At 42.9% G+C, this 10,403-nt stretch overlaps 1 protein-coding gene across 2 annotated transcripts; it reads left to right on the top strand.

Moving 5' to 3' along the window:
* Positions 1-5,237: 5,237 nt before the first annotated feature.
* Positions 5,238-9,936, top strand: LOC123444998 (putative amidase AmiD). 2 transcript variants are annotated; one of them, XM_045121909.1, is made up of 13 exons: positions 5,238-5,561; positions 6,443-6,544; positions 6,628-6,744; positions 6,854-7,078; positions 7,160-7,242; positions 7,355-7,455; positions 7,761-7,884; positions 8,051-8,205; positions 8,285-8,421; positions 8,507-8,677; positions 8,784-9,008; positions 9,096-9,329; positions 9,459-9,936. In XM_045121909.1, exons 1-13 carry the CDS (start codon positions 5,400-5,402, stop codon positions 9,531-9,533), a joined length of 1,911 nt encoding a protein of 636 aa, XP_044977844.1. In that variant the 5' UTR covers positions 5,238-5,399; the 3' UTR covers positions 9,534-9,936. The 2 variants fall into 2 exon arrangements, with proteins under 2 accessions (XP_044977844.1, XP_044977845.1); XM_045121910.1 differs by lacking the exon at positions 6,443-6,544 and having other exon boundaries at positions 5,239-5,561.
* The last annotated feature ends 467 nt before the right edge of the window (positions 9,937-10,403 follow it).

The raw sequence follows: 10,403 nt of genomic DNA, 5'->3' as shown, positions 1-10,403 counted from the left end.
ATGCTGGATAGCGGTCGATGTGTGGAGTAATAGTAGTAGATGTAGAAAGTATCGGTCTACTTGTCTCGGACGTGATGCCTATATGTATGATCATTGCCTTAGATATCGTCATGACTTTGCGTGGTTCTATCAATTGCTCGACGGTAATTTGTTCACCCACCGTAATATTTGCTATTTTGAGAGAAGCCTCTAGTGAACACTATGGCCCCTGGGTCTACTTCACACCATATTTTCAGCCTTACACTTTTACTTCGTTGCACTTTCCACCTTCAGATCTCACTTTGCAATCAATCTTGAAGGGATTGACAACCCCTTTATAGCGGTGGGTGCAAGCTCGTTTGTGTTTGCGCGGGTACTCTGGACACTTGGCTTGATTCTCCTACTAGATTGATACCTTGGTTCTCAAACTGAGGGAAATACTTACTGCTCCTGTGCTGCATCACCCTTTTCTCTTCAAGGGAAAACCAACGCAAGCTCAAGAGGTCGCCGGGGATTCCTGGTGCCATAACAGAAGGATTTCTGGCGTCGTTGCCGAGGAGGATCAAGTCAAGAATAGTCTCCCGTCAACGTGCCGATTTCTGGCGTCGTTGCCGGGGAGGATCAAGTTCTAGGTGAAGCTCATCCAAGTAAGTGTCGCAAACATATCTCTTGCATTTACTTTTTTGCCTATCGTTTTCCTCTCCCTCACTTCTGAAAACAAACATTTCTGGTGCCGTCGCCGGGGATTCCTGGCGCCGTAGCATCGACCAGGCCGGCAAATATGGGTCGCGGGTGTTGGGCGCACTACTGACCCAAATCTTAAACTTGGTGGACGTCGGGCGTGCGGCCGACCCAAACGGACAAAAAAACGAACATAAGTGTCGTATGTTTGGGTCGGCGCATTGGAGTTGCTCTTAATGTCGTGTTAGCCTGCCAGAGCAACTTCTTAATGTGGGACCCACCTAACACACATATCACACACCTTCAGTGCTTGTTGCCCGTTACGCACCCATGGGAACACCTCCTTCACTTCGTCCCCACTCAAACCCCACATTCCGAACAACCTAAGGTGATGTCGTACACGTAACCGGGACCGTCGTCCCACCCCGCCTCGCTCCTTCCTTCTTGGCGCTCACCTCCAGCCACTACTTCCACACCCAAGCCACAACAACCCATGACCCACACAACCACGACCCAAGGTTTCTTTGTCGTGATTGATACTCTCTTCGTAGCGCATCGACATGCCCCCCGAAGGCCCGGAGATCTTGGCGCCTCCGCTCCTACCGACTATGCACGTCGCTCCCATGCGCCTCTTAGCCGACAAATTCTGGTGATTTGCCTCGTTCTTTCCACTATGGCAGGTGGGCATTGTTGGTGGGTGGCACCAGACATCGACAAGGGAGCAGTCGTGTGCGTCCAGGGACAAGCCATTGTGTTCTCATGCTCATCGATGAGATGCCCCTCCAGTTGTTGATGACCCACACGTATAGGGGATTGTGATAGTCTTTGAGGGTTGTATTTCACCCAATTTATTGATTTGACACAAGAGGGGTAAAGACTATTTATGAACCATAGCAGTTGAGTTGTCAGTTCAACCACACCTAGAAAACTAAATATCAGCAGCAAAGTGTTTAGTAGCTAATAGTATAATAATTTTAAACTGGGCGGACGTTACATTTCTGCAGCAAAAATGTATCTTGCTAGCTGCTTGGGAAGTGATATGTCGCCCCAAAAATAAAGGAGGCATGGGAATAATGAATCTGAAGGTAAAAACGAACCAATGCTCCTTAAATTCCTTCAAAAATTCTATAATCGACAAGACAACCCCTCGGTGAGCTTACTATGGGAAACATACTATCAAACGGATAGACCTCATGAAGTGGATACCTTCGGGTCCTTCTGGTGGGAAGATGTAATGAACCTAAATCCTCTCTTCAGAGGGATTACTGCGGTTGAAATCAAAAGTGGCAATTCGGCGTTGTTTTGGAAAGACTATTGGACGGGGACCACCTTCTGTGAGGCATGCCCAAGGGCATATTCATACACTAGGATGGAAGATGCATCAGTTATTTTTTTTGATGATTCCAGACCTCAACGAAGCCTTGAACTTGCCACTGTCGATACAAGCACGTGAAGAAGTGAGAGAAATGCAAAGACACATTTTGGACATAGATATTTTGGGTCAGGCCCATGATCGATGGAAGTACGTGTGGGGTGCACACATCTTCAAAACAAAAATAATAATATGCCTTCTACTTCAGAGAACTACAGCCTCATCGTGCGTCTACTTGGGTGTGGAATGCTACTTGCACACCAAAACTCAAGGTCTTTGGCTGGTTCCTATGTGTGGACAGACTAAACACAAGAAACATGCTGAAAAGGAGATACTACAACATAGGGAACAACCTTGGTTTCCTACTGCGTGATACGGCTGTAGAAGAAATGGTTTAACACCTCTTCTTTTGCTACGAATTCAGCAAAGAATGTTGGCAGTTGTTGGGGCTCACGTGGTCTCCAACTGGAGATAGATTGGCACTCATCAAGGAAACCAAAAACAGTCAAAGGAACAGTCAAATGGGCCGCATGTTCATGGACGTCTTTCTAGTGGCAACCTAGAGTCTGTGGAAGGAGAGGAACAACAATTACTTCAGAAAGATCGCCCCCACTGTCCTATCTTGGAAAAGGAGATTCAAAGAAGACTTTGGGAATCTAGTGCACAGAATTCCAGAGTGCAAAAGACAGCTTATAACTGCTCTCGTAGATTCCATCTTTTAGGCTTCTCTTGTAAACTACGTGTAATCTTCTTTCCATAGTCCCCCAACAACATTCACCACACCACCTCCCCCCTGATTCATCTCATCTCCATGTAAAAAGGTTGTAACTCTATTTCTTTGGGTTAATACACAAGCAGTAGGCGCCTTGCCTGCTCTGTTGAAAAGTAAAAAAAAATAGTATGATAATTTTGATAGTAGTGGTAACAGTAGAAATAATAACAGTAACAGTGACAATAGCAATTTTATAGTGATTGTAACAACAACATCAACAATAACAACTTAGCGAAAAACAATTTGATAAAAAGCATAGATATTGGATGAGTGATGGATATTTGTATATTTGGATGACATTCATGATGCAACAGTAACAACCTAGAGCGACACAGAACTAGCTTCAATTCATCAATATAATATAAACATGTATCACATGTATAGTCATACGTTCTTATAGTAAGAGTTCATGCTAAGTTGGAGTACCTATCGATGCCCTGACTTCACCAAGAAGTTGATCACCATCCCACCAGAATTCATGCTAATATTGTACACCGTCTACGCCTGGATGGTCATGGTTCAGACGATGAACAACAGTCTCACCCTTGATAAGGGTTGGAGCCCCTTCATCAGTGCTCACGAGATCAAGATTGGGTACCTCGTCACCTTCAAGTTGCTGACTCCCAACACCTCGTAGGTGATCGTCTTCGATGACGATGGCGTTGTGGCCAAGTGCAATGTGCACGAGGAGGCATTTGCCATGGACCGATAGGGTGTTATCCTTGCTTCTCTTAGTTTAAGAATTTTGCGTTGGTCGTTTTGTTTAAGACTTTGTCGTAAGTGTTTGTTAGTTTAACTGCATGTGAGTACTGGCTAAGACTTTGGTTTATGTTATGTCTGTTATTAACTTCATACGACTATGTTGTGTCTGTTACTATGTTGTGTATGTATGTGTGCGGTAACCTCACCACTCCAACAAGAGGTTATCACACCACACGTCTTGCATGTAACCGAACAACAACATTTTACATCTGCGTAGAACAAAGCCTGCAATCAAACATCATTAGGTGCCCTTCTCCTTAACTAGGTTGGAGGGGATGCAGACGAATAAACTATATATAGAACATTATTTCCTGCTTGTTTTCACTTAACCTGGCCGAGTCAAACCAAAGAAGCAAAGTACCCAAAATCCATGCGGTTTAGGACATGTATAATGATGGTATCTTAGAAGTGACATGTATGATAAATGATGAAGTGAAGAAGAGAAAAATCATAAAAAAAGTTTCTTTTATTTAAGAGAAGACAAAAGATGATCTTTTAGCACATATATATATCATCACATTTTTAGGATAGCTAGTTATTGAAGATAAGGCTAAAAATTGATCCATTATAACATTTTTTATCTTTAAATTATATGCGAGACTTAAGATATGACTATTTTATCAACCATTGTACATGCCCTTAGGCTGGCCATAATGGGAGTAACTTAGGTAGTATCATATACTTGGGACTAGCAAACATGCTGATGTGACAGACAATTAAAGAAAAGAGAGTGGGTTAAACTAACATAGGTAGATATTGTAACATGTTAAATGTTATGCTACTATGTGTCATGCATATCAATAAATGAGGTCATCTATGATACTAGTTTATGATACTATGCATCATGGATATATTATTATACAATATTATCATATGCATGATACTATTATATGATACTCCCCACTATGACCAGCCTTAGTATCAAACACCCCTGCCATGTACTCCTTCTGTTCCTAAATATAAGTCTTTCTAGAGGTTTCACTAGGGGACTAAATACAGATGTATATAGACATACTTTATAATGTAGATTCATTTATTTTGGTTCGTATGTGGTACTTCCTTATTAAAATATTTTAAAAGACTTATATTTAGGAACGGATGAGTACATTTGAAGTTAAAAAGGACATGTATGCATGAGAATGGCGTTTTGGCTCCCGGGAGCCATGGAGGCCTTTATTTTTGAAAAATTCAAATTCAAATTTTTATGGTTCAAAAAATTCTGAAAAAAAATATGCATGTATGTAAGGATGTAACCGACATGTGTGTAAAATTTCAGGTCAAAAAACTTTAAAACGTGATCTGTACAAAAAAGACAAATTCATGGTCTGAAATGATGAATAGTAACATGTGTTAAATAGCCTTAGATTTGTCTTTTTTGCACAGCCCTCATTTCAACGTACTTTGTTCTAAAAATTTACACACTTGTGTATTATACCTTCAATTATCTATGTATTTTTTTTTCAGAATTTTTGGAAACATTAAAATACAAATTTTCACTGAATTTAAAGTTTGAATTTAAAGGCCTCCAGTGAGTTCGGGAGCCAAAAGCAATATTCGATGTATGCATATAGTATATAAAGAAGAAAAGGAGGAGGGAGAAAAATGTGTGAACGGTTTCTTGGTTGTCCCCACAAGGACACTTGGCAGGCGGAGGACGCGGCCGAAGCGCAGCAGCAGCAATCAGCAGTTGGCGGACCGGAAGCGCGAGCAGACCCACTGATTTCAGCGGATCCCCTCTCTCAACCAGCGGAGAGAGATCCCCTGTTCCATTAACTCCCCCCTCTCTCGGACCTCGGTCCCCCACTAGCCAGCGCGCGCCGCCAGGTGTCGGCCATGCGGATTCCACGTGGGCACCGCCGCCCGCCGCCGTGTCTCCACCTCCTCTTCCTCCTCGCCGCCCTCTGTTCCGCTGTCCTGAAAACCGCCGCCGCCGCCGCTCCCAGGACAGCAGGAGGCACCGGAGGAGGAGACATCGCCAGCGTCACCGGCATCATGGTACGCCGATTACTTCCATTCTATTCGATTCAGCAGCATAGCGGCAGTGGCGCAGCGTGGTGATTGAGACCGACGAAATGGTCCCGTCGCAGATTCGATTAAAAAAGAATCAGTCGGCGAGCGAGTTCGTTGATAGGCCAGCAAGGAGCCTTTGGTGAACGACAGCGATTACTCGGCGGTTAGCGTACTGCGCACCAGCTTGGCTTCGTACTATGCTAGTACTGTACATGTCGTGACCTCGCCTGTCTAGGTTGGCAGTTGGCAGTTGGCAGTTGGCACCAAAGAACTGTCGGCTTCCTGGAGTGCCCTACTGCAGTTAAGCTGTTCAGGCCGGCTGCTAACTTTTCTTTCATGTGGTGGGGGTGCCAAATTGCCGATGAAAGATGAGGTTGTGAGATAAGAACGCTCTTTTATTGTACTGTAGTAGTGTTTTTGAAATTCCACAGCCGGTTCCTGCCTTACCACTGTAGGAGTATTATGCAGGCACTTCAGTAAAAATAAATAAATATCGGCAGCTCTATCGGGCTGTGACAATATGGGCAATAACTATAGCTGCTGTCGCAAAAAAAAAAAAAAAAAAAAAAAAAAAAAAAAAAACTATAGCTGGGCCTACTGTTGGATTTCTTCATTAGCTTAGTTGGAAATGGTGTGCCCAGATTTCTGGCTGCAGGTGTTCTTTTGAGGATAAGAAGCGATCAGGTTTAATGGTGTACATGCCACATGCCACTACTAACTAGGCTTTGCTCCCACACAGTCACATTTTTTCCAGATCCATGTTTCCTTTTTCTGATTGTCTGTGTCTGACCATAAGGCCACAAATGATTCTTGTACAATTCAGTGTTAGGAAAGCTTTCTTATGGTTTATTGTTTTGTGGAAACAGACTTGGGCCGCGTGGCCACCAAAATGCACATGGTTACCCTTGCCAATGAGTGGGAAGAGTCACTCATTCACGCTTGTTTCCAAATACCACAAGATTTGGAAGGCATGGACTTCTCCGCTGTTAAATCTGGCATTGTTGCTCTCATTTTTTCATCACTGGGCATATCAATTTATCTATTATTTCAGGACACCAAGGATGTTATTTCTGCAAAAGATATTTCAAGAAAAGAACCAGTAAGCGGTGTGATTGCCTTGAAGGAGTCCATGAAGTTCTTTGATGCTGATTTTTTCAATGATTCAAAAGTAATTACGCCTTGTAGTTTTCAAGTCCTAATGCGTTAATATTTTTTTCAATAATTACCATGCTAATATTGTTGTTTTATCCACCTACGCTACCCTTTGATCCTGCCAGCTGCGTGAGATGGAAGACGGTGCAAAAGAATTTAATGTACCTGCATTTAGAGAAAACCGAAGGTTGGTGGCTTTGAAGAATGGTGGATTGCATGACCCTTCTGTTCTAGTCTTCAAATCGTCATGGGGTAGTGAAAGCAAAGTCAAGGAGAGTGAAACGTTCGACTATCCTCAAGCCTCTATGATACACCGTCCTAGCAACGATGAAGATATTGCCTTTATGTCGGTCAGTATTATTAACCATTTTATCATACATTTGTTATGGACTTCAAATGAATTTCTTTTGATTCAGTAATCTCCATGTCAGATAATTGAGTTTGGTGAGCTTATTAGGACAAAGAAAATAACATCACGTGAACTTACTGATGTATTTTTAAGGAGATTAAAAAGGTTTGGCTATTTTTTTGTCTTCCTCACATTTTTCACATGGACTTATATGAGTATGACATTAGACTGAGAATTATTTCTTAACCATGTAGTGGTTGTTTGATATTTTCATTAGGTATGGTGCTGTTCTTGAATCTGTTATTACATACACTGAAGATTTAGCATACAAGCAAGCAAAAGAGGCAGATGACTTGCTGGAGCAAGGAAAATACCTTGGTATGTGGGAAATCTTCTTGGAATTATGAGATGGCTATTTTATTTTTCTTAAATCCTTTGTTTGATTGATAACATTTTTCGGTATACATAGCTTCCTGTTAAGATTGGTTCTCACTTTATTGGGGTGTGGAACAAAATGATGATCAGTAGTATCTTGCACTAGCCCAACCTTTTACAGGTGTTTTAAAACTCTGAAGGTGGAAGTCTCTCGATTATGTGAAATTAGTTGCAAGCAAGGCCATCCAGTGTCAGTACTATGCTAATTTGCCATACATAAATGTTGTACTGAAAACTTCTCATATTAGGTCCCCTGCATGGCATTCCATATGGCCTGAAAGATATAATTGCAGTACCACAATATAATACAACTTGGGGCTCAAAAACATTCAAGAATCAAGCTATTGATATGGAAGCTTTTGTGTACAAAAGGTTTGTTCATTTCTCCTGTAGCATAGTGTTTAAGCAATGTTTTTCTTTTGGAATGAAACTGCGAGGGAGACCCCTACAGTATGAATAGGCACCCAAATTCACTTCCTATGGTCACTTTCTGTGTTCAAGCAGTGTTCTGAGTTCCATGTGTATCATCCTTGCACAGACTGAAGTCTGCTGGGGCGGTCCTTGTAGCGAAGCTTGTGACAGGTTCACTCGCCTATGATGATATATGGTTTGGGGGAAGAACACGAAACCCGTGGAACATTGAGGAATTTTCTACTGGTTCATCGGCAGGGCCAACAGCTAGCACCAGTGCAGGTTTACTTGTAAACATATTTGCACCTGTAACCAGACGAATAATATTTATACTAAATGAAACTTCTTTTCACTCTCCTAGGAATGGTTCCCTTCGCAATTGGTTCAGAAACGGCAGGATCCATAACATATCCTGCTGCTAGATGTGGAGTAACTGCTTTGCGCCCATCATTTGGAACAGTTGCACGGACCGGCGTCATGAGCCTTTCAGAGAGTCTGGTATGTTCATGCAAATTATTCATTTTCGCCTTGCAGATTGGATTCAGTCTTGTAAATGATGAGTTTATTATCGTAAAAATGGCAGGACAAACTTGGTCCTTTCTGCAGAAGTGCAGCAGACTGTGCTATTGTATTAGATGCAATCCGCGGAGCGGATGCTGATGATCCCTCGTCTCGTGAAATTGCTTTAGAGGACCCATTTCATCTGGACATCACAAAACTCACTGTTGGATATCTTGACAGCGCTGAGATGGAGGTAACTGGGATCCTAAGTGTGTTCAGCAGTTTGATTCATGTAATGAAGTTGCTCGTTCCTGATCTGATCCTCGAAACAAACTTTTTTCTTGACTTCATAATACCAGGTTGTCAACGTTCTTTCCACCAAGGGTGCTAAGCTTGTGCCTTTCAAGTTGAACTACACCGTCAAATCGGTTCAGTCCATTCTAAACATTACGATGGACGTCGACATGCTTGCACATTTTGACAGCTGGCAACGCGAAGGACACGACGACGACTATGAAGCTCAAGACCAGTGGCCGGTGGAGCTTCGTCGTGCACGATTGGTCCCAGCAGTCGACTATGTACAGGTGATGTACCAAGAAAACCAAACATTGACAATACTTTTTCACTGTATCCGAGCGAGCTTATCTTTATTATGGAGTTCTGACGAACAGGCACAGAGAGCGCGAGGTAGGCTGATCAGGGAGGTCCGGGAGAGCTTCACGGTTGATGCGTTCATCGGCAATGCGACCGACTGGGAGCTCGTTTGCCTGGGAAACCTTGTGGGGTTGCCCATCGTCGTGGTGCCTACGGGCTTCAAGAGCATCGAAAACCCACCAAAAGGCAACACGAGGAGGCGAACCACAGTGACGACAGGCATATATGCTCCGCCTGACCGTGACCACGTCGTAAGCTTTCTTATCCCAGGACAACTTACTTATCTTGAGTAAAATGACACCACTAGAGTTCATACCAAGAAACTTGTTGACATAAGGAACGTCGGGATGTTGACTTATGTTTGCTTGCTCTGAACACAGGCTCTGGCGCTGGCGATGGCGTACCAGTCCGTCACCGATCACCACAAACAACGGCCACCGATCGACGCAAACTAGAAAACACACAAGTAATTAACCGGCTGGTGAAATGGTACTGAGAAGAAAGCTCCGTGTGCTGTTTTCCTTGAGAAAAATAAGATGTTTCTACGGCAGAGGGCCAATAGATTGTGAGTTCCATTGGGGGATGCATGGATCCTCGCATAGACCAAGCTTTTAGGCATGGCCAAAATGTTGGTAGGATATCTTTTAGCCAAAATTCGTATGTGCCCACGGCACCGCACTATGAGCCGTGTTCTGGTCATTTGCTTCGGTCGATCGTTGGTTAATCGGCTGGGCCTGTGAGCATTTTATTTGACAGAATAAGTTGGCTGAAAGGCGACACATGTTAGTCTCGTGCTTAGCCTAGTTAACATGCCTAATCTAAGGCCTAATCTAAGGAATGCCAGCTATATTGATCTAATGGTGAGAGGATCTTGACTTGGCTAACATAATGCTAATAGCCGTAGTGCCCTCAGATTGAGTTGACTTGATAGCTCTCTCAAGGTACAGCTGCTCATTCGCAATTTCACATGGATTCCGTACCGCGCACATGCGAAGGAACTTTTTTTGCTTTAATCAGTTCCGAGTTTTGTACAACTGAAATATATCGCTCAAAATGGGCTTACGGCCTATGAAGGCTTCCTTCAAATTTCAGCTCGGCTCTAAAGAAACGCAATCTGGATGGGGTAGCTTTCATACAACTTTCTGTTATTTATTTATTTTGAAGCTCTTGAGGATAGATGCAGAAACTCTAACTCAAATAGTCCTTGTAGAGTTGGAGGAAAATTACCCATCACTATCACTGTAAATAGATACCCTCATTATTTATTTCAATTTTCCACGCCACCCAATCAAAAAAGTCTTTCTTTTCATTATTAAGCTGGAGCT

This window comes from Hordeum vulgare, chromosome 3H (genome assembly GCF_904849725.1).
Source record: "Hordeum vulgare subsp. vulgare chromosome 3H, MorexV3_pseudomolecules_assembly, whole genome shotgun sequence".
NCBI classification, from domain to species: Eukaryota; Viridiplantae; Streptophyta; class Magnoliopsida; order Poales; family Poaceae; genus Hordeum; species Hordeum vulgare.
Note: the sequence above shows the minus strand (reverse complement) of the source record. Positions and strands in the feature narration are given on the sequence as shown.